The 24827-nt window shown below is 40.4% G+C and overlaps 1 protein-coding gene across 7 annotated transcripts in view; it reads left to right on the top strand.

Annotated features, from left to right (window-relative positions):
- DYNC1I1 (dynein cytoplasmic 1 intermediate chain 1) overlaps positions 1-24827 on the top strand; it is a 199740-nt gene that overhangs the window by 9479 nt on the left and 165434 nt on the right. For 2 of the 7 annotated variants that reach the window (XM_052801870.1, XM_052801841.1), the window contains exons 2-4: positions 8336-8453; positions 11004-11118; positions 13773-13914. In XM_052801870.1, coding sequence (XP_052657830.1) covers positions 8346-8453; positions 11004-11118; positions 13773-13914 — 365 coding nt within the window. In that variant the 5' untranslated portion in view covers positions 8336-8345. The remainder of the gene's footprint in view (positions 1-8335; positions 8454-11003; positions 11119-13772; positions 13915-24827) is intronic. The other 5 variants (XM_052801897.1, XM_052801880.1, XM_052801887.1 and 2 more) reach the window with 3 other exon arrangements.

Raw genomic sequence — 24827 nt, 5'->3', positions numbered from 1 at the left:
TAAATTCTGTCATCTCTCTCACGTTATCCATCTCTAAAATCTTATCAATTTGTAGCTTGCATTTGGTTCTCTTTGAATGTCAGAAAACTTTTTTTAAAAAAACCTATCCTGCTAGGTCCTGCAGTTCCTCTCTGAAGCAAGCTGGGAAATTCACAGAAGATAACATAGTGCAACTAGTAAGACCAGTTAATGTGTGGGGAATGTAGAGTCACAAAGATTCAGAATTGTGGTAAGTCCATTCCCAGCCACATGCAGAGCCACATATGGAGGCCTGCATTTTACTTGCAGCCAAACAGTAAAAGATAACAGAAACAGAAGCTGATAGAGAGGGAACTGACCAAGAATACCTAGAGATCTTGTATTCTACAAGACCAAAATGTTGTCAGGCATGCAATTGGTTGTTTTGTTAAAAACATCCGCTCTTCATAACTGGGGCACGATTGCTGAGTCAGATCCTGAGAAGATACAAATCAGTATTGGCTGCATCATTAAGGATCATCTCCCAGCACCACATCTGAGATCATTATGCAGTTATAACTGTGCTCATTAATGCTTATTGAGGGAAAATCCAAGACACTTGAAAAGACCTATTTAAAATCTAGTTTTCTTTGAGGTGATACATGCAGTCAGTTCTGTGGAACTCCATATGAAGGGAGCATATTTGTTGGGAGTTGTGCAGCAGCTTTGCTGTTAGTACGTAGTACTTCAATTCATTCTAATCCTAGCTGGAATGTCTTGTGTTTCTTACTTATCTCCAGTGGGTTGTTGCCAGCAGCTTGTTCACTTCAACCTTGATGGCTCTCCCATGGAACTATGCTTGTTGGAACTGAAAAGGTCATGGTAAATTTAAGAGGCTAAGGGGGCATGAGAGAATGGGATGATGAGAAGGTGATGCTTCATTGCCACGACGCCTGGTGCCGGAAGAATGGGCAATAGTAGAGCTTTGCTCATATGCTGCATTGTAGGGACCCTATAATTCTGCTGTAACTGAGTTCATTTTGTAGAAGGGCTATTATGGAAGAACAAGAGTGAAAAGATTAAATGGTAATAGATTGTAAGGGATGTTTAATTGAGCAGTTGTGGGAACATATCTTACACCCTGTCAGCCTCAAAATAAATAGACTAGAGATGCACTGACCTGTTGCATAGCAACCAGGAGGAAGCACAGAACCAAATCTTGGGATGCTGTGATTTGTAAACCTTTACAGAACAAAGTACAAGACCTTTGCCCATCTGCTAGAAATGTTCAGAAGCTGAAGGATAAAAATGGTACATTCCCTGAAATCTAACACTTAACAACCATTTTTATTTATAGATAAATACACAGATGCAATGTAAAAAGCCCGACTGTTTTGCCTCAAGGTTATGTAGAAAAAAATACTTAGTCTCTCCAATTTTACTTAGTCTTTCCCTGAATTCATCACACAGGAGATTCCTTAAAATGCTGCAAGTGCTAAGTTTTTGCAGCTGCAAATATTTGCCCATTGTTGTGATCTTATAAACATTGATATGTCTGTTTAGCAAAAGTATTTATGTTACTCAACTGAAGTCAAGTACAAATTCTGATGCATGATGAAAGGAGGTACTCATATGTTTACTTAAAAATTGCTGTCAAGAAGATGATTCTAGCTCCTCTTGCCCATTTGAAGTGTGTTTCAAACATTGCTTTCAAATGAATACCATGGATTAGAATGCATTTATGCTAGGGTAACAGCTCCCTCTGGTTTCTTGCGGACCAAAGATGTTTATCTGCTTTGTAAAATTTCATGCTTTGCATGAACACTTTACACTTTGGAAAGTCATAGGTAGATCCCATGGGAATTTCTTCTGTTGTAAAAATGTATAATATTCCTAACTGTAGGAAATGTGTTAGTTTGTACAAAACAGAGACAAATATGGTGCATAATAGAAATGAATAATTTTTTCCAGTAGAAAACTCCATATGTAATAGTTTCAATAGTAATATTACTCCCACTCTACAAACCCATTCTTTAAAACCAAAAATCACTGAATAATGTATTTTATTGTGCAACTTCCTTTGCCTTTCAAACTAAAGACATTTTGCAGTTTTGGACCCAAGAGTAACTGGCTCATTATGAAGGCATATGAATAATACATGTACAGCATCTGCAAGTACTAGATGCTGCCTATTTATTTTAGAAAAGTATATTAATGAATCAATTATTTGTAATTAGTTATATAGGATGACTAATGCCATATGTAACAGTATTTAATGAACCCCTTTGGTAATTGCAATGGAGATAATAACGAAAAGGACAACATAGGAAGTCACAAAACAGGAAAGACTTTGAGGCTTATGAACTGGTGAATATAGTTCTACTCTAGTGCAGCCTACTGAATGAACAGCATGTAAAAATCCCCCAAACACCAAAAAGAAATAAAATCTGTAGGCTTTTTTATCTCCTACCAGATTTGGAAACTTAGGTTTCTTTTTAGATAAGCTTGGTGATAGCATACAGACAAGATGCTATTCTAGGAGACAGAAAGAACAAGCTTTAAGAGGAGGGAGATGTTATATCTTATTTTCTTTTTCTGCTTATAAAAAGTGTGCACTGTCATAATTTTCTTTCGTTTTATTTTATTGATTATACATTGGGCACTTCGTGCTTATTTTTTCTTATATTTAGTCCAAGGTATGTACCTGTGTTGCCACTCTTTGTACCTCTGTAACTTCGTGGTTTTATTACTCTGGCAAGTATCAATTTATTAGTTCTGCACTTGTCATAAACCTTTTTAGATGCCTGTGACTGTTTCTGCTGTTAAGTGCTCATATAAATGGTTCAAGAAAATACCTGCTCAAATATTGTGATACTGATCATCAATAAAGACCTTGTAGCTTATTATAAAACTGTAATAAGTCTACTGGCTTGTACCTGTAAAAGTACTTGCATGGCTTTTAGTCCAGTCGAAGTTAAAACGCTGTTGTTTACATCTTCCATGCTCATGTCCTTACCGCTGCCGCTAATGAAATGGTTGTGAGGTGTTACTACCTGTGTGGTAAGCTTAGTGGAGTAGTTCTGCGTGTGTTCTGTAGAGCAGAGGAGTTTGTGCAAACACCATTATTATTTTAAGATTAATGTAAATGGTCTTTGAAGATCTTGTTTCATACACTGACAAGCTAAAGGGAACTGCTGGGAGCGTATTAAGGACAGGATTTTTCTCACCCAGTCTGAGACATTTACAGTGGAGATTTCTAGACCTTAACTGATCACCCAGTGCCCTTCATCATCATTGGAGAGGAACCGGTGCTTTGGGGCACACTTAATCTTAACTGCTTCTAGACATCTGCATTAGGAAAAGTGGAATCACATCCTAGGATACCCAGACTCTTTTGATTTTACCTCCATTGGTGGTAAGGATAGCCCTTCATCTACATTGTGGGCATCCAGATTGAGTGGGATAAGCCCAGTACATGGTGAAGTCCCAGCACGCAGTCCTCAGAAGCCTCAGTGCTGCATTTGCACGTGCCTGGGTGGCTGCCATCCTAGTGGGTCTGGTGGCCCTTCAATGTGTAAGTGGAATTGGCTGTATTTCCAAGCCTAAGAGGGGACTCTAAGGCATATTTAATGCATATGGGAAAAACTGACATCTTTAAATAGAACAGTCCGTTTCATTAAAAGTCATGCCAAGAGGAGCAGGTTTCTTCCTCCAATAGCTCAAAGAAAGGAGAATTTCGTCAGAATATTAGGAGTGCAGGCGAGTGCTCTCTGTGCAAGGTGGTTCACATCCACATATCCTGCTACATCTCAAGAACTTATGTTAGCACATGGGCGTGTGGCGGGTTGACCCTGGCTGAACGCCAGGTGCCCACCAAAGCCGTTCTATCACTCCCCCCTCCTCAGCTGGACAGGGGAGAGAAAATATAACAAAAGACTCATGGGTCAAGATAAGGACAGGAGAGATCACTCACCAGTTACAGTCACGGGCAAAACAGACTCAACTTGGGGAAAATTAACTCAATTTATTACCAATCAACCAGAGTAGGGTAATGAGAAATAAAACCAAATCTCAGAACACCTTCCCTCCACCCCTCCCTTCTTCCCGGGCACAACTTCACTCCCGGATTCTCTACCTACCCCCCCCCAGCGGCGCAGGAGGACGGGGAATGGGGTTTACAGTCAGTTCACACGTTATTGCTGCCACTTCGTCCTCCTCAGGGGCAGGACTCCTCACACTCTTCCCCTGCTCCAGCATGGGGTCCCTCCCATGGGAGACAGTCCTCCATGAAATTCTCCAACATGGGTCCTTCCCACGGGCTGCAGTTCTTCACAAACTGCTCCAGCATAGGTCCCTTCTACGGGGTGCAGTCCGTCAGGCACAGACTACTCCAGCGTGGGTCCCCCACAGGGTCACAAGTCCTGCCAGAAAACCTGCTCCAGCGTGGGTTCCTCTCTCCACAGATCCGCAGGTCCTGCCAGGAGCCTGATCCAGTGTGGGCTTCCCACGGGGTCACAGCCTCCTTCGGGCATCCACCTGCTCCAGCGTGGGGTCTTCCCCGGGCTGCAGGTGGATATCTGCTCCACCGTGGACCTCCCTGGGCTGCAGGGGGACAGCCTGCCTCGCCATGGTCTTCCCCATCAGGGGCTGCAGGGGAATCTCTGCTCCGGCGCCTGGAGCACCTCCTTCCCCTCCTTCTTCACTGACCTGGGTGTCTGCAGGGTTGTTTCTCTTACATGTTCTCACTCCTCTCTCTGGCTGGCATTTCTGTCTGTCCTGCAACTTTTTTTCCTTCTTAAAAATGTTATCACAGAGGCGTTACCTCTATTGCTGATGGGTTCGGCCTTGGCTGGCGGCGGGTCCGTCTTGGAGCCGGCTGGCATTGGCTCTGTCGGACACAGGGGAAGCTTCAGCAGCTTCTCACAGAAGCCACCCCTGTAACCTCCCCCCGCTACCAAAACCTTGCCACACAAAGCCAGTACAGGGCAGTAAGCTCTTCTGGGGTGGCAGGACTCTCGCCTTTTAAAACTGTATCACTTGACAGTAAACTTGGCCAAACAAAATAAAAATTGATCTAAGATTATGCACCTCCCTTGAAGAGGGGAGCCCTAGGCTGCTGCTCTGCTATGAGAACTATTTCTACATTTAATGCAGTGTTCAGTGTGTTTGTTCCTATGTGTTCCTTCTCCCAGATGATAGGTGATTTAATTGCGTCACTACAAAATGTGCTCCTTACTGTTCCTCTCTGACCAATGCCTTCTCTCAGGCTGAAGAAGATTAGGTTGTACATAAGCCTTGGGCTGTCATTTTGCACCACAGAGAATATTCAAGTAAGTCTTTTTTACTGTTTGCCTTTATCTCTCTTGGTGTAGCATGCCTTTTGGCACTCAGAATGGCAATTATTAGAAGTTTGTTCCCAGTAATGAATACAGAGTATTAACTCTATGGTTAATGCCACATAGAGTGAAGAGTATGCTTCTAGACTGCTAGCTTGCTGACATCTTGAGAAATGGTATGGTTACATAGCCAGTTTGAAGGTTGGTAAGCTGTTTGGGGAGCTAACACATGACTATGACATATGCAGGATGAAAGTAATTTGAGATTAATTTCTTTCTATAACTCAGCCCTGGTAACATTCTTTGAAGGAAATTTAATACATCATCTTTGTTGTATGTGAGATCTGTTTTGTTAAAAATAGGGCAAAGTTATAATAGGATTTGATCACCCTGACTGGAGCATTGTAAAGAAGGGGCCAGGCACTAAACCATTGATGCTTAAATCAGGGAAAAAGCTAGTTAGCTTCCCTGACATTAAGGGAATGAATTTTTAGAAAGCCATTCATTGATATCTGACAAACAGCTTGAAAGGGATGCCAGACCCTCAGGGTTTCTGTCATGAGCCTTAAAACGCATTTGCATATTTTTTGCGTAGAAACAGGAGCTTGGGCTCTGTTGCCAAACTGCAGAACTAAAAGGATGCGAAAACTCTATCTAGTCTGAAGGGCTCTGAGGGGGAACTTCATAATCAGAATTCAAACGTGTGCAACAGATTAGGAAAATGACTTCAAATGGGATTTCAGCCATATCTCAGAGAGAACCACAAATCCTGAGCAGATCGGTAGGCAAAATACTACCTGCACTGCCATTAAAAAGCTTTTTTTCTTCTCTGGGCATTTCTCATGTGAAAAATAGCTCGCTGACATCAACTGATCACACAGATTAATGTTGTTTAAGGTGCTACTGCTTAATTTTCTTGTTATGAAATGCAATTTTTCTAACAGTTTTGATTTCTCTTTCTCAAATTGGAAACAGTATCGTCATGAATAGGACCAGAGTGATGGACAAATAAAGAAATGATGGTCCTCTGCATACAGCCAGTGCACCCAGTGGTCCAGTTTTTTAGCAGTTTAATGTCCTTCCTAGCTATACCATTTACTGTGAGTTGTTGTGGATTGAACTGGGAGTCCTTGGGCCTTGAAAGGACTGCAGGGTACCTTGCCAGGATGGGCAGCTCTGCTGAAGTGCAGAATCTGTGGCAGTGTGAGCTGGACTGGTTTAACTCCTGCTGGTGGGCTTCAGCTGGGAGTTTGACTGGGAAATGTTAGCATCTGTGGTGTGGTCCACACACAGATACAGTTACGCTGGCCCCTCTGGCATCCCTCATGCTGCTGTTATGCCTGCCATTTTCATTGAATGCTTTCCTCTTCTGATTCCAAATATTATTCTTTTCTTTCATGAAAGGAAAGTGCTTTCAAAGACAACAAAGCATTTGGGGCCAAGATTGCATTTAATGTGCAGGTGATGTTTTGTTGGCAATATCCTCCATATCATGGGCTAACTATGCTTTTATCATTTTGAGGAGGAAGCTGATGACTGCAGAGGAATTCATGATGCGTAAAAATGCCATATAATTTTTAGCATATAAATTTACTCTCTGGTCATCCACCCACCCAGGCAGTAATGTGGGTGAAGTTCTGATGATATTAACGGAGAGCTGCCATTTAAATTTCCCATGCATCAAGCAAACAATAGACTTTCATTGCGTATACATGGCATTGCCATTGATCTGATTGATTTTGGGTTGCAGTGGTAGATGTGGTCAGTGATGTGTGAATTAATAGGAAAGGCACAGTTAACTCTTTTCATGAATGTCTATTAGTCAGGATTGTCTTTGAAATAAAGGGCTAATAAGAAAATCAGTATTGATACAGTCAGATGACAGCCCATAATGATTATGTTGTTAGAAAATAAATAAATTATCCGTGACTTAAGTTACGGATTTGTGCAACACTGGTGGGGTTTTAAAACTGTAGAAAAGGATCGGTATCGTATGTTCTTTAGAGATCTGGCTCTATTTCTCTTTGATGTGACTTTGTATCTCTTTACCCTTCATTTTCAAGGCTCACAGAACAGCAGCATAGGTTGACAGAGATTTAAAACACAGAGTGTACATGGCTTCACATAATTCTCCTACAGAGAATTGTGGTTGAGACTAAATGGTGGGGGAGGTCTTTCAGTAGCTCAAAGAAATGCTTTTGCCAAGTTTGTGTGACTGGAGTCAAATCAGGAATATTAGGCATGTCTCTGGCCTCTTGGAAAGATGATCTGAGCACAAGGCTGTTGGCAGAGCTGCTTCCTTAAAGAGAAGCTCAGGTTTGCTGGGTTGCCTGGTTTTGTGCCTTGTCTGCAGCTTTTTGGGGGAACGGCCCAGCTTTCCCTGGAAAGGGTGGTGGAGATACCTGTGCAGGATAGCCCATAACTTGGTGAGGGTGCTCCCCGGAGGGGTGAATATGTGAAGGATGCTGAGACTGAGCTGGTGGTTGGTGTGGGGCTGTACCAGTGGAACGGGGCGGGATCCTGGGATGGCAGCCATTCAAGGCACCTGCAGAAGCGAAAGTTACCACGTTTCCAATTTTTGCAAGTAAAATTATCACTTGTCTAAGATGTATGGGGCTGTTTGGGGCAGATCTCATTCTCATACTTAAAATTGAAATCCATTTGTGGATCTGGGTCCTAGAGTCTGGCAGAGCTGCGGAAGCTGATGAAAATCAAGACTTTACCTTCAGTGTGTAAAAGCATTAAAGCATTATTTTGAACAGCAGCCAAAAAGTGGGTTTGCTTCACAAAGGTAGTTTTCTAATAAAGGTCATTTGAAAATATATTCCATGTTCAGTGACACGCTGGTTTAATTTCTTGAAAGAAGAATTGTGAAACAAATATCCTGCTTTCTGTGTAGTCCAAGGGCCAGCGTTTATGCAGAAATATATTTGTAGCAATTTTAGAAGCACTATTTTTTATATAATTAAGTATCTTTTTTTCAGTAAATTGGGAAAAATTTAATTCTATTTTCACATTGATTTCCATAATTTTGTTTCCAGCAGAGTCAAAATGTCAGACAAAAGTGATTTAAAAGCAGAACTTGAGCGCAAAAAGCAGCGTTTGGCTCAGATAAGAGAAGAAAAGAAACGGAAGGAGGAAGAAAGGAAGAAGAAAGAGGTAAATATGCAAAAGCATCTTTTAGATAGCTCGTGCTTGCAGAAGGTGCTTGCTGAGGTTTTGACATCTCAGTATTGTATGCCCCAAGGTATCTGTCATGTGGAATGAGATCCTCAAACCCACATCAGTCTAACCTTAAAATCAAAATGCTTATTTTTAGTCAAGAAAGTTGGAGTGAGGGAATTGCTTTTAAAACCAACGCACTGGCAGATGACAACAGTTTAGACAACATGATATGTATGTGTGTGTAGAAAGAAAAATTGATTTGCCACAATGCTTTTTCCTGGGCTCTCCTTCGATGGAATGGGAGTGGAGAGTGGGGAAAGACAGAAAGAGGGCTCACATTTTTTTCAAGCCATTACAATCTAAATATGTATTTTTGTACTCTGAAGGCTAGTTTGATTACTAGCTAAAGTAGCAGATTTACAATTATTATTCTCCAGTAAAGTAAAACATAATTGCAATTGCATTTTCATCTTCTGGCATGGGTGCATCTTTCAGTTCTGTTAAAGTTTGATTGACATATTAGTTTATTTGTCCTTGACAATATGCATTAGGTTTTTCATTAAGGGATTTGTACTTCTTTTTATTCAGTCACTTAGTGGAATAGAGGTGAGAATTGACAGGGAGTGGATATTCATTTTCATGCAAAGTCAGAGAAGCATTAAGTGATTATGTTTCCTTTCTTTCAAATGTCAACACTTACTATAGTTTAAAGCACCTGTTATCCTTTACTAATAACTGGTTTCCTTTTAAACTGACACTTTAATATTGTACATGAATTTCATGGAATTACTGTGGAAATGTGATGTGATCCAAGAAATCAGCATTCCAGTTTTGGCTGTCTTTTAAATCCTTTTTCATTTGAGGCATTTTTGTGCAATTAACCAGCACACCCCCCAGTGAGGCTCCTGGAGTCACTAGGGGAGTCTTCTGTAAGCAGAACTTTAAACGTTAACATTTTCAGTGTTCATTACTAGCCTGCTAATGAATTAGAGGGAAGGGAGCCAAGCTAATGGCTCGAGGAAGCTATTAAGTCCTTTCCTTTGTCTCCTGCCTCTGATTTTATGCCTCGTGGAGATCCTGTGGTGGTTGGAACTTTCCATTGGCCCCAATAGCCAGATCCAGCTTGGGACACCCAGCTCTACATATTATGCTGCAGTGCCTAACTGGTGCTGTAAATGGAGTGCACTGCGATGCCCGACGGCCTCCAGGAGTGAAGTCCAACATTCACTTAGGTGCTTAGCCATGTACACTGGTGCAGAAGAGTTGTCTACAACCCTGTCTACTGTAAGATACTTCAGGCTAGCTCATGGGAAGAGGTGAGCACAGGGACGTGCCTGAACTTTGTTTTTGTCTGTAAAAGCAATGTTCCTCTGCGTCCTGGCTGTGTCCAAACCAGAGAACATGGGGATGCTTCTGAACTTCAAGGTTTTCTGTTGTGCCTGCACCAACATCAACACCAGGCTGAGGCACTGTGCAAGTGCCCTGTGCCCCACACTCTGGTTTCAGCAGAAATGAAAACCTCTCTGTGTGGAGGCTAGATAGGATCAGCCGATATAAAAGCAACCCTAAGATCCAAAGTATAGAGACAGATGCCTCCAGACATTCTCTATAAGAACTATGCTGGGATTGCTGTATTTAAGACATGACAAAAAGATAGACCCGACCACTTGCATTTTGTTTTACTTGCATTACTGGTTACTGCACTAGACTACAAAGTGGGACATGGGTTCAGTTCCCTCATCTGCTTGGGAGAAGGGCTGCAAGCCTGTTTCTTTCAATGGAGTGCTCTAGCCACGAGGCTGGGGTATCGGTGTTTTCCTTCCACCCTACTAAATTGGGGAATGATGAGCCAAATATAAGAGATTCTGGCTGATGCAGATGTTGCTCCTCCTGTTTCTAGGTCCCGGTAGTCCGAAGGGGGAGGAGGCTAATGTGTGGAAGCTCCAAGGAAGTATAGGTATCTAAGCAAAGGGGGAGGGATCTTATGGACCATTAGTTTTGGCTGTTGGTGCCCCGGGCTGCCAGAATTCTATTTTAGACACGTTAGTCCTTTCCTTGGCTCCTGTTAGATGTTGAAGTTTATGAGAAAGTATTTGTATTGCCAACAAGTGCTTGGGACCAAATGTAGGCCCTTAAGCTACATCACTAAAGTCCAATGGGATTTTATTTCTTGATCCTGGAGGAAGTAGGAAGGGGCCATTTTTATTCAGGGTAATGATATCTGTATTCTATGGTCAGCTTTTATATTAGCTGAAGTTGCATAAGTTGCATCTGATGACTGAGAGACAGAAGATTTCCATCGGTGAGCCGTAAAAATCTTTGCAAATATCCTTGCAAAGACCAGTTTTCCCATGCATTCAGGGAAAAATATTGTTACTGATATATACAGTATAAATTATCTAAGTTATAAATTATCTAAATGTATCTAAGTGAATTTCAAAGTGTACCTAAGCAGTGGTGCATATAAATATTTTCCACACACTTAATTGCTAGAGCTGATCATATGTAGATGAAACTTTTCTGGTTTGTTTTGTTTTAACTCAGGCTGATCTACAGCAAAAGAAGGAGCCAGCTCAGGAAGATTCTGACCTAGACCGCAAAAGACGAGAGACAGAAGCTTTGTTACAGAGCATTGGTATATCTCCAGAACCACCTCTAGGTATTTAAGTGAAGCACACTGTAAAGCATTCAGCTCTGCCACAGTGAATGCATTCTTTCTATTAAAGCATGCTTGGCTTTTTTGATTTTTGGCTGTATTAGTGAAGTGAACTCTTCTGTTTGAATGCCTGCCATACCATTCACATATACCAGCTCATGGCATTTTGAGTACTTGTCATTGCCAGAAACATCTGTTTCATCTCTTCAAGAAATTTTTGTGAACATAATGCAGGTTGGTTTTGCATACCAGCAGTGATTTCTTTTCTGATGGACTGTTTTATCTTCTGTCACATCTATCTGATGACCCACAAAATTTTATAAATGCTGTACTTTGTTAGCCCCAAGTTTTGTTTCAAAAATTCACATTAAGCATTTGCTAAGGAAGGAGGAGCGTAGTCATGTGGGAGCTCCCATTTATTTTCTTTTAAAATCAAGCAAAACTGGAGAGGGGCAATAAAAAGACAAATCACAAATAGCAAAAAGCTTATCATCAGATCATTACTGTAGATTTTAGCTCTGGTTTCATGTGCTCGACCTCTTTTTGGTTTTGTTGTTTCATTTCTAGAATCCGAAGTCCTCAGTTTAAAAATACACAGGGCAAAGTTTATAGTACCTGAATATTGGTTACCTTAAGTTCTGTCTCACCTATTAGGTGGCCCTAAAGTGAGAAATTTCCTTCCTTCCTTCTTTCTTTCCTTCCTTCCTTCCTTCCAGTGCTTTCTTCTCCCTTGAATCCAGAATCACTCTCACTCTTTCAGCTGAAATATTGGCTCCTCTGGAGGTATCAAGCCTTGTCATTAAATTCATTGGGGCTGAATCTAGGATTTTACCCCTAGATATTCTTGCCTGTAATATTTAGGAAAACCTCCAAATTTGACAAAATACTGAAGCCTTGATTTAGGAAAGGACCTCGTACAGATGCTTGGGTGCATATGCAAGTAGATTGTGACATTCTGAATTGGGATTTCAATTCATAACTTGCATCAACCGACATTTATTGAGAAAAGTTACTATTTTTATAAGTCATGATATAGTGACTGAAGCTTTTAAATACCACTTCTCAGAAGAAATGTGTGACAAGTAATGTTAAGGTTATTTTTATGTATCATAAAATATGTTTTGTAAATTATATCATGATATCATAAAATCAGATACATTTTTAATGTTTTAGCATTTAAAATACTCATTTTTATCTAAAAAAGAGGATGTATTTCCTTATCATATTATTAACTAAACACATATATTCATGTTGCAAATTATCAATTCTTATCTTAGTTAATTATTTTGTGTGATACTGTCAAAAGACCATGAAAGTTCACACATAAGATGATTCATTTTAGTTAAACAATAGTATTTTGTCCTCTTTCATTCCCTGTATATACAGTCACAATTAATATACAAAGGAGGCTTTAATTCTGCCTTCACATAAGGATATGATATCCAGATCCCAGTGTGAATATGGAATACATAAACAGCCACGACATACCTGTAACCTGCCAAAGGGCTGTCATGAAGATGAATTCACTTTTCATGCTGCAGTCATTTCTGTGACAGTCTCTAGTGAGAATCTGCATGAAATGTTTGACCACATGGAAAATCCAAATCTCTTGACAGGTCTGTCATTATCCATTATAGAGCATAACAAAACAGTTTAAAGTTTTACTCTGTTAAATCTATAATAGGAAATGCACATGATGTAAACCAAATGGGAAACTTCACTCTTGCATTAAAACCTCGTTTAGTGTTTTATTCAATGTGGCTGCTTTGAAGAATATTTGCATTAAATCTTGACTGGAGCCATCTCTGCATTTTAAATATTTTTGAGAAACCATTTTAAAAGAAATCAGGATATTCTTACTTTTTTATTTATTATTTCCTTGCTGAAGAGCTTTAACTTGGGCTGACCTTGAGCTATGAACTTCCTTTCCTGTTTCAGGAAACAAAACTGCCTTTGCATGAAATATGCTTCAAAAGCCCTGGCAAGCCAAAGGGAAAATCATTTCTAGAGCTTGGGCAAATAGTATGTAAACCAAGGGAAACTTTTCCTTGAGTGTTGAAATCATGTCCCACCCAAAATGGAAATTTTATATGACCTAAATTACTTAAGAAAACACAATTACTAAGCAAACTAATGTGTATTCTCACCATCTTTGGGAAATGATTTTAACTTAGCTGGATTTCCTTATTTAGCTTTTATTTTTGATGTCATTTCCGCACTGCAGCCTTAGACCATATCTAATGGACACTGGCTTTTGATTTAAATTCAAAATTTGGAAAGTATGCTTGTTCTATTGCCTACTTGACTTTTCCAGAAGAGTTCACTTAGTTTTTTGACAAGACAAGCCCCTGATATTTCTTCATACCTTTAAAATCTTTTGCAAGTCAACTTTAAACTATACCCAAGAAAACAAATGCTATTTTATTTCCACAGATATCTCCTCCATTGATTAGCTGTAGATTCCTATTGGGCTTTCAGTCCTGTCTAAATTCATGTCAGTTTTAACACTTCCAAAAGACTTAAAATTCACTTGACTCTCTTCCTTTTCTTTTTCTTTCCTTCCTTATTTGCTTTCACCATTTCAAACTCTCCCACTCATTCATCCACTATCATTTTGGTCCATTGGTTTTGATTTGTCTGACACTGCTCTTCATCAGTGCAGTCGCTGCATGTGTTAACATGGGATACCTGTTATTTTCATTATTTAGTCCCAACCCCTATGTCTCCCTCTTCGAAATCAGTGAGCACACCCAGTGACGCAGGCAGCCAGGACTCGGGAGATCTGGGACCCATAGGAAGGTAAGACACAGACTCAATAACGTTGAATAAGTGTGGGGTTTATTCACTTTGCTCTTACTTTCCCATTTTTAAGTTTGCGTCTGTAAATGCGAACATGCCGTAGCAAAAGTGTACTTTTGTTTCTGCATTTTCCACTGTGCGTTACCATCCAGTAAGACTGGTCTCAGATGTGAGGTAAATAAATGCATGCAGCAAGTGGATCTTAAGCTATGAGCACCAACCTCATACTGGAAGCAAGAGCTGAATTTGCGGTCCTAAAATGGCTCACAGAAAGCTGTCGTTCTGTGTGCATATACACTAAAACCAGGCGGAAGTGCCCAGTGGTAGAACCTGTTTCTCATGTGGGTTATCTTTGTTCACATAACCCATCCCCTTGGACGTCCTCCCAGGTGTAACACCAGGCTGCCTTGGGTTCTTGTGCGGCTGCTCATGGCAGTGTGTGGCATTGCAGTGGCAGGGAAGAGCTTTTACAGAAACGTGCTGAAATGCCCCAGGACCAGCTGGCAATTCTGCCTTGGAAGCTGCAGATATCAGAGAGTTTCATGCAGAATGGGAGGGAAGCAGCTCTCTTGTTGGAAAGGGGTGGTGGGGTGTGTGTAAGGGATGGGCACAAGAGCAACCTCCTTATCTTTGTTCATATGGCTGAAATAGGAAATGAAGTGGCAGTCGCTGAATAATTCCTACTCTGGAGTAGAAAAGAAAGGAGGATGCTGCTGGTAAAGGCGCATATCTTCAAATAAGAAGAGGTCCAAGCAACTATATTGTATATTTTGAGAAACATAAAACATGGGTCCTAACAGCTCTTTTTGTATCAAACTAATTCAACATAAAGCTGAGCTGCCAGCTCATCCAAATCTGTGAGCCAAGACTCTGCTAATGGCTTGAAAACACAGTGGTTGTTCTCCACAGTTAACAGTTGTCAGGAGTAGACACGATGCCTTTACAGACATCAGCACTAATGTCACCAAAGCTTCAGGTCACCAGTTTTCATACCACACCAGTCTTCTCCTTAGAAAAATCACAATTCTGTAAGCTGAAAGTCTATCGGGTCCCCCTTCAGCCAGATGCAGACACTGTATGTTGTGATGTGCAGGTTGCACAGATGCTGCTGAAATCTGCTCAGCCCTTCTCCCAGGTCTACCCTCTACAAGAAATGGAGGTTGTTAAGTAGGAAAGCCCTAGCCTGTAAGATATGGCAGTTCAAAACACAGAAAATAGTGTAATGCTACATTCATGAATAAATGCAGTAGACTTCAGCAAATCAAAGTACTTCGAGCAGAACAAAAGTTGTTTTTAAGCAAAGTATAGCCTGCTGTTCAGGATAAAGTTATTTCCCACAGCCCTACATGCAGCTATGACAACGCTGGAACGGAGTTTGTCCTTTTCAAAGCTCACGACATACTGCATTGTGGGCTTTCATTTTGGCTTGTTGTGGCCATACTAGGAATTCAGTGGGAATCCCAAGACCTTGTTTGTAGTCCACCAGTTTGCTTGCCATCCTCTCTGGTATTGAAAGAGCTGTTTTGTGTGTCAGGAAGGCCACTTGCAGGTGTTTGCCTGGAGTGACTGATTTGTGGTAATGGAAATTCAATAATGTCTGCTCCAGGCCCTGTGGAATCTTTGTAACCTGTGGATAGTATTGGGTGGCAATGAGTTAAATTAGTTTGTCACTGGGTCCAGGTAGATGCGCTCAGTGTGTGTTTGTGTGAATGAGTGCACTCAAGCAGGCATGTGTGATAGAGCAGTCAAACTTGGAGAGGAAGATGTTGGTAGACCTGTCATCACAGCGGGTAAACAGGATGACACCACCTCAGCTGTTTTTTCTCTGAGAGACGCCTAGACCGTATTTCTGACTTCTTTTGACTACTGCATATATGAATGCCTGTTTATCTGTATAAGCAAGGTTATTCTGCTTCACTTTAATGTATCCTTCCATTTCACTGCCTATGATAGAGAGGGCACTTTTGCTGGATCCCTTGTCATGCCATCGTGCTTGTAAGATCTTCCCCTTTTCCTCATCCTGCTACGAATTTGCTGTACAACAGTAGACTGAGCACAGGCATTAGGGAAGAGCAGATTAGGTCCTAAACCGCTAATGCCCCAATCTCAGAGATCACATCTTGTCTGTTGTTGTCGCTGCTAACACTGCTGCAGAAATAACGAGCTTGCACAGGCTGGCAGAAATCCTGCATGCAATCTGATTACTCATCGCTGAAGTGTTCTCCAGAGGAAGATATGGATATTCAAAAAAAATAGCTGTTAAGTCATAGGTTTTGGTTCACTATAGGAGGGAGGCCCTGTTGAAAGCTTTGAAGAAAGCAAGAGATCTTCATACATTCCCATTTGAGGCAGCAGTTTCTGGTGCAGAACTCGGTTGGGTTCACACTTCTATGAGTTGTTGGCACTTCTGGTCGTTGTCAGACTTAACCTATTGGTCCCAATATCACCAACTATATCTGAGGTATGTTTTGATTGGCAAGCACCTGTGATTTCTTACAGAACAGTAAACACAGTTTAGCTAGAAATTCAGGTTTCTGACATACACTTTTCAGGAAGGACAGCTGGACAGTGTTAATTAGTTGTTACCCTGGAACCACAGACCTCACTCAGTCTTAATTCACAAGATGAAAACTAGCTGGTAACTTGGTCACCAAGTGTAATAGTTATATGGGGAGCAAAAGGGCTCCAGCAGGCAATGTGTAAGAGCAGCAAAGTGTTTGGCATTGAAGCTGGACAAATATAAAACCAGAAAAACTTTGTAAAATTTTAATGGTGAGACAAATCAATTGCTAAAGCAATTTACCTAAAGACTCTATTGGATCTTATATCACTGGACATTTCTCCAGTGATAATGCAGATTCAGGATAATATGCCTGCCCAACAGGCAGATAATAGGTCAAACAATAATTCATTCAGAAAAGTCGTACAGCTTTTTTGTTGCACAGGAAGAAAAGCTGTGTGGTCACAATGGTCCCTTCTGCCACACTATCTATAGACCAGTAGTGCTGCTATCCTGCAGGACCATTGTCCGTTATCTCTAGCACAATAGCTAGAGCAATGTTGTCTTTTCCCTGATGCCATTAAGCTTATTAGGAGAAGGTGTGGGACGGACTGTGTAATAGCACTAAATTATGGAACCATTTCTGTCCTGTGCAGCCCAGGTTTCTATAGGTTTTTTTGCTGCTTGATCTTTAGTACCATGTTGCTATTTGTCATAGCCTTTTCACTAGGGATAACACTAGGTTTCAGGAGCATTCCAGCTTCCCCCTGAGCCATGACAGCAGCTGTAAGAATGAGCAGATGTTAGATGAATAACGGTGCTAGAAAATACTGACAGTTTTCTTTGAATGTTTTCAGTTGGACAGGAGAGCCAACTGTTTTTTTAGGTGGTCTTGGGGATCAGTTCTGGGTAGGCAGAGGTGTGTTATACTTTTTACCATAACTGTGGGCATAAGAAATGGTTTGGTACGTGATGCTCTTAGTTATCAGGCTGCTCTGAACAATTCATCAGAGCCCTGTTGCCCATCTCCACATTGCTTTGCACACCCCACTTCACTTTTCTGATGGCTGTGCTGCTTGTGCTACACTTATAGGACAGGAAAATTACATCACAGCCTGAACAAATACCTATCTCTGGATAGATGGGTTATTGGTTCACAGGGCTTTCTGTTATGATGTATTCAGATGTGACTCATTTTCCACAGGACAATGTGGCAGGATCCCATCAAGATTCTCCTTGGAATAGAGTATGCTTGGCTCTTTCAGAATAAATATTTTGTTTTGTTTACTATTTTGTAAGCATTTTGCTGATGCCCAGTGTGCTATTGCTGATGGTCAGCTTATACAGACATGCACAACTGAAATGTAGATTTCAGCTAACTAGAATTGAGTAAATGTTATGAAGAAAGGGGCTGAGGTAAAGGCATGTGCTGAGAGCTCCTGTGCTGTAGCATGGTATGAAACACAAATTTGCCTCTTCCGGGCTATTAATATGGAGTTTCTTCACGGTAACTGTATGCATCTCAGCCCTCCCTAGCAGATACTGTGAACTTTTGCTACCTTAGTGTGCCAGAGAGGATGCTAGCTAGGATGTCATGAAACACTGCCCATGGAGAGGCATATTTTACTACTCAACATACCTTAGACATGCATAAATCTCATCTTCTGAGCACTCACAGCCATGAACTGCATGTTTGTGTCATCTGAGGGAGTACACAAGGACAAACCTTCAGCCAGGCAGTGCAATACCCAGTCTTATGGGCTGAGCAGCTCTCTGGAAAAGCCCCGGTACCCTGTCACAGGTAGAGCCAGAGCACTAGGGTCAGTCTGTGCTTTGCATGCCAGCTCAACATAAGATAGCAGAAATACATCTGTGCTGGAAGGCTGCGCTCCTGTGGCTGGGTAGCTTTCATGTGCTAATACTAGCCTGCATTGGTATGTATGCTTGTAATACCTGCACAGTGTCCATGTGTTCACCCTGGCATATTGCACGCTTGGAGGAGTTCCATTTGTGGACCAAGGTGTGATTTATCTGCGTTGCCCATTTTTTCCCTGTATCCTTCACTGCTCCCATATGTTCCCAGCTAGGTTCATTACCCTACAATGGTAGGTTGGCACAGTAGCATCCCATTTATTGTGGAGCTGGGTTGTGTGTGCGTGTGTGCAGTGAAGTCCCATGCATGCAGCACTCCCCTCTATGCATTTTGTACTGGAACATGAGAATCCCATTAGACTGCATATAAGGTTTCCTGCCTTCCATCTGCTCAGTAAACTGCACCAGGCTCAGCTGTCTTGGATGTGTAAAGGTTAATGGTTGCCTTTCTTTCTGCAACAGCTTCATCTGTGCTCTTTTACTTTCTAACTTGCATATTTTGCTGCCCATACGTTTAGATACCTGATTATTTTGTGGGGTCCCATAAAGGCAAAGGTGATAGGAAGCATTCTTCATCTTCTGGTAGCTTCTTTCAGAGGATGGTTACTTCAATGTGGTGGTTTAGCTGCTGTAAAATAATGTAAGGTGGATTATTTTATACTATTTCTCTCACAGTCCATTGGTTTTGGTAGGTTTGTCTGGATACAGCTACTCATTCTATAATTATTGTTCTTACTTGGATTAGGGCACTACATAATACTTAGTTTAAATGGTTCTTACCTGAATTATGTTACCATTCCATTGATATCACAGTTTTGAGATGTGTTTGATGCACTGAAATCGCGTAGCTTCCTTCAGTGCGTGAAGTTTACTTGCAGTAAAGCAGGGTTAGTCCTTATTTAGATGAAAGCTGTAAATATTTAATGAAAGTTCCAGTGAGAATGAGTTTGAACATAGCATTAGATAGCAAAGAAAAGAAAAACTAAAGGGAAATCTGATTTCTCAAAGAGGTTTTGTAGCAGTAATATGCCATTTTTTCAGCATTAATATGCTGTAGAAGTTAGACCACTCTGGAATCCTGATTGCCTCATCATCACTACAGTTTTTTATTTCTAGATAAAATACAGTGCATGAGCAATCCTAGAAATAGAACAGCTCTCTGTAATGCTGGAGGACTTTTCTCTGAGGAGCAATATCACCTTTGGCTTTGGCTGTTGGCATAATTTTTTGTCCACTATGTCTGTTCATCTTGCAGTTACTGTGGCCTCTGAATGTGTTCCCAGTTGTATTCCAGAGAACATAGTAGCAGCTGTCACTTTAGGTTGGATGTCCTTACTGATAGAGAGTCAAGAGCACGTCATCTTCTCTCTCATTCTACGTTGAAGTTTGCTGACAATATTAGTCTGCATTCATGTATGTTTTCATCAGACGTGATTCTGAGTTGCTTCTATCTACCATGGCCACTCTGAGCAATTTGTGTGTAAAAAGAAATACACTAGGATATGTCAAAGCATGTCATTATTGTATTTACACTTTTACAGTTTTGTATTTAATCTTGTTCACTGTCAGTCAAGTTAAAAAAAAAAAGGCATCTCTAGTTAAGAAGTGTATTCTTACCACATAATATTTAAAATCACAAAGACTTTGTTTGCTGATCTCTCATGAGTGTATCTAAATTTCACAAAAGTCTTTAGGTTCTGTGCTTTTTAGGCTTTTTGCCTGAAATATCGGACTTGGCAACTCAGTTTTTATTTCACTGTTTTATTTTTAAACAGCTCCTTACCTAGTACAGTAATATAACATATTGACAAGCTGAAGAAAGAGTATCAGAATGCCATTCTCCCTTTTAAATGTCTGCTTTGCTGTTTAATTAGACAGATAAAGAAGGCAGAAGAAGGTGGATCCTGGTCTCTATTTCATTTATACGGGAAGGCTGGATTATTGTAGTAGATTGTCTTTTACAGTCCATGCAGCTTATTTCCTATCTTCTCTTTAGCTACAGAAAACATCTCTTGTAGACATTAACAAAACCATGTTTCTGTACGATCTGCTGAAAGCACTGCTAACATAACCGTATCGCCTAGGGCTTAGCTACTTTATCATTAAGTAAATGCATTTGACAGGTTCTGCGCAATGATGCTGTTCCATCAGTGCTGCTCAGCTTTGCATTACCAGCATTTCATTGTGTTACCACGTTCACAAATGATAGGCATCTTTCTTCAAATGCGACCAGTACAAGTGGGCCTGTGTTGTATTGCCTCAGGAGCAGCAGCCGTAACAGTTTAGTAGCAGTTTGGGGGTTTTTTACGGTGTTTTTTTTTAAGATGGGTTTATATGTACAAAATGGCTTTTAAATGGCTGGTTTAGCGGCATTCGTATTTCATAAATGGGCTGAGCCAAAGGGAAGCACAGGACAATGTAAAGACTCTGAGGGAGCTACAGGAAGGACCGAGGGAAGAAAACTACTTTATGGCAAACTTCGCTTGAATGGTGTTTTATTGAGAAAAAGAAGGATTGTAACCCTACGGACCATTGTGTAGTGCAGACATGAGTCTTTCACAGTGGAGAGTCAAGAGAAACATTTGCTTGGTGGCTAGAGGCAAATGGGATAACCTGTGGGATGCTGGCGTTGCTACTCTGTTTTGGTGGCTTTGGGCTTAGTATGGGATGTTTGCCATTACATGGTAAGGCAGAAATACACACGCCAGCTGTTTAAATTTTTTCCAGTATTATTTACCATGACACCATTGTCAGGATCTCTTGGCACACATGTTTTATCTTACAGTTTCCAACAGTGTTAGAGGCCAAATTGTGCCTTAAGCCTTCTTGACCTGAATTATGCTGGCATCTGCGAAGGAGTGACAGTGTCAGCCTCCTCCCCTTGCCTGGGGGGACCCTGGCTGTCTCAGCTGTCTTTGCCCTAGGAACTCTGCTGCTTTTTAAAGCGATGCTGCAAATCTCTCACGCTTCCCGCTCCCAGCCCATTTACAGGACAGTAACAGGGCTGGCGAGTCCTCCTTCCATGAGCGTGGGCTGCTCGGTGTGGGTGGCTGCGTTGAGCTACTGGCACACATCATGGCTTGCCCTGCATAGGTTAGTATATGAGGCTGGAGGAAGGCAGGTTTCTTGCAGTCTTTTCCCTTCTTTTGTTCCTGCACAAGAAGAACCACAATCCTTCTCCTTTATATTCAATGTATATTTAGCCCTAGATATCTGAAGTCTCTCCCTGCCAATATATTTTTTTTTTTTAAGCCTATAAACATAAGCAGACACCTTAGGGACTGATATTTGGCAGTTGCTTTCAAGTGTCTGTGTATCTGACCTAGAAAGTAGGGAGTGTTTTTCAGTGCGTGCCAGTTACAAAGTCAGAATGGTCCGTATTAATTAGAATCATCTGCAATCCTTTTAGCATGTGAGCCTGTGGCATCATTAAGGTTTTTCATGCTTTCATTCCTGAAGGATGGATAGAGTTCAGTCCTCCAGATCTTTGATTATTTTTCTCATTAGCACGCATCTCCATGCTATAAATTAAAGGAGAAGGAAAGATTGCCATTCCCAGGGTGCTTCATAAAATGCCTTGGAAACCTGAGTCCCAGCTGCATCCAGAAGAAAATAATATGAACGTATAAAGCCCCACTTAACCATTTAGGTTATCAGCCCAGCTGTAGTTACTTCTCTGTAGTTATTTCCAGGCGTATCATGCATGTATTTAGTCAGACGATCAGATGATTTTAGGGACTAAAACACTAATCCTCTTAAAACAAAACAACTTACTTGCTAAGGCCAGCTTGGCTTAAACAGTTCTCTTGCACAGAATTTCATCTTGATTTAATTAAATTGTGTGAGATCACCTCCTATGTTAAACTGTTTAACATAGTTAAACTGGTACAGTTCGTGCACGTAGATGTTTTCTCCTTCACTAGCCTATTAAAAAGCCTGTTAGAAAATCCCAATTCACAATTTTATGTTTAATCTGGAAAAATAAAAAGAGGCTCTGTGTAGCTATTTCAGTAATGAATTTTTTAGGAATTTTCTTCAAATCTGTGAAGTGGGAATTGCTGCCACTGGAAAGATATTGGTAAATCTCCAGATCTTTTTTTTTCTTTTTTCAAGGAATTTTGAAACAGTCTAAGCATCCCATATTAAATTTTTCATAAGCAGAACATTTTGGTTTTCCATTTAAAATTGATTTTGATTCAGAAATTTTAGTTGTACTTATTTACTTCAATAATTCAAAATCAGAATATAATTTCTGAGCTGGTCTATTGGAAGTCAGATAATTGGGTCATGAAAACTTTTGACATTTTGACTGTTGATGTGAAAAATTTTTGATAACTCTCATACATACAACAAACTCTTGTTTCAACCTAGTTGTAGCAAAAATCTTATCCCCTTCTGGAATGATTTTGCTGTTTCTAGCACAAAATAAATTGTATAAAGGAAGGGAAACACCAACTCTTCTTCCAGCTAGTAGTTACTGCATTTTAGCTCTGAAGCAAAAATGAAAATTTGCTGAAATCTTTCACCACCTTCTTCAGCTGAATAATACCAGAACTAAAAATCGTAGGTTCCAGCCTTCATGTTACCTCTTTGACTCCTCTGAAATGCTATGGGTTGTCTTTCCTAGGTTTGACTAATAAATGTGACTTTGTCTTTTATGTGATTGTATCCAAAGCCCCTTGAAGTTTATGAGATAACTTCCCTTATATGCATATCCATGGCCTCTGGATGAAAGTGCCCTAACGTGAGTACTGTGGTTCCTTTAAAGCATCTGCAGGAGCTGATAACGTAAAATTTGTCCTGTCAAGCTCTTTCTTTACATTTGTGATCATTTGAGTTCTATTTTGTTGCATAGAGTTACTCTTGGTATAAAAACGAAGATAAAAATATTGTTTTAAAAAAGAATTTTCAGGGTTTGCTACAAGAACAAAACAACTTGTGCCTTCTCCCTCCTGAACGTTTTTTTTATTACTGCACTTTCAAAATGACCATTCATGCTCTCATGCTGTCATGCACTTAGAGTAAATCTGTGTCAGTTCATAGGCTCAGGAGAAGCTTCTAACTATTTGACCTTCTGTCCTCACAGATCCAGCCTGCTGCTCACAGTGACCCTCCCAGTAAACCAGCATAAATTCGCAGACTAGGATTTCTGTAGCTATAGCATATAAATTGTGAGAATGACAAGGTTCATTACATTGCCAGGAGACTATATTCTGTAATGTAGACCTGAATCAAAGGACAGACTTTAAATATATCAAATAAGTTCAGCAGATTGGATGAATTTAACTGCTGATTTAATTAGTGCAATTCTGTGAAATGGGAATCAACAAGGTGTTGGTCCTGTGATATGTCCTTACAATTAAAGGCATGCCAGAATTCTTCATTCTGATTTAAAAGTCAAGTGGATTTTGAAAATTATTAAATACATTCAGCAGCATAGCCTTGATTTAAAAAGAATATCGAAATATAGATGTGTTTTAAATATTATTTGTCCATGATTTTTTATAATCATACCTTGGGGGAAAAAACAAAAAAAAAGAGTATTTAAACTCATGCCCTTCTGAGAGGGGCTGTTATGGTTGCCAGGCAGCTGAAAGATAGCACTCTGCTCTCAGGAAGGTCATAGTTGCTCTTTTTATTGGTGAAGACTGGAAGTCAGAGGTGTCAGCCTGCTTGGAAGTGTAAATGCAAACCCAAGTATCTGGCTGTGCTCCAAGAGTGGTGCCAAACTCGTTGTTTGCTGAATGTATTATGGCATTTTATTTTATGACTAGCAGCCCAGCTCCGAACACAAGAACATGCGGTGAAGTCAGAGCATACTACTCTACAAGCATAAGTGAGCGTCTTGTTGAGAGGCACAAATCCTCCCTAGCTGCTGATAGCCATCTTGCTTATAATGTGCTTCAGAAAACAAGTAGCACAAGGAAGGTATTTTCTTTTTGCCAGCCCTTTTAAAGTGGAACAAATCTGCAAAACAGAGCACAGATGGCAGCAGAATAGTGGCTTAAATGCAAAGCATCAATTGAGGCAAGTGGTACTTTTCCATCTCTGAGTAGTAGCTTTGAATCCTCTTTTCTTGGTATATTTTGTTTTGGAGACACACTTTAAATGTATGACAAATAACAGAAAGTGAAAATTATAGTGGAGAGAATTAAGATTATAAAAACGTAGAATGAAGGGAATAAAACCAAACAGCTTATCTATACACGTATATATTTTTAAACTTCCGTAGTAATTTCTCACCAACAGTTTCTTAGTTCAGATTTTCTAATTAATCAACAGCAAAGTAGGAGCTTTGGAGAAGCTGACACAACAAAATAGGCAGAACTCTTTAAAATTTTATAGCTAAATAATTATGCAGCCTTAAATTCATTCTGGCAATATTTAGACATTAAAAAAAAAAAGTCTCTATATGTGATGGATTACTTATGGAAATTGCAAATAATACCAGATCGTAATTTGGTGACAATATTTGGTATCGTATTGAAAAAATGCATTCAAACACATCTTAAGAGTTGTATTCTACTGATTTTAAAATAGG

The sequence above is a fragment of the Harpia harpyja genome, chromosome 1 (genome assembly GCF_026419915.1).
Source record: "Harpia harpyja isolate bHarHar1 chromosome 1, bHarHar1 primary haplotype, whole genome shotgun sequence".
Classification (NCBI taxonomy): Eukaryota; Metazoa; Chordata; class Aves; order Accipitriformes; family Accipitridae; genus Harpia; species Harpia harpyja.
The sequence above is the reverse complement of the archived record's forward strand: the minus strand, read 5'-3'. Positions and strand labels throughout refer to the sequence as shown.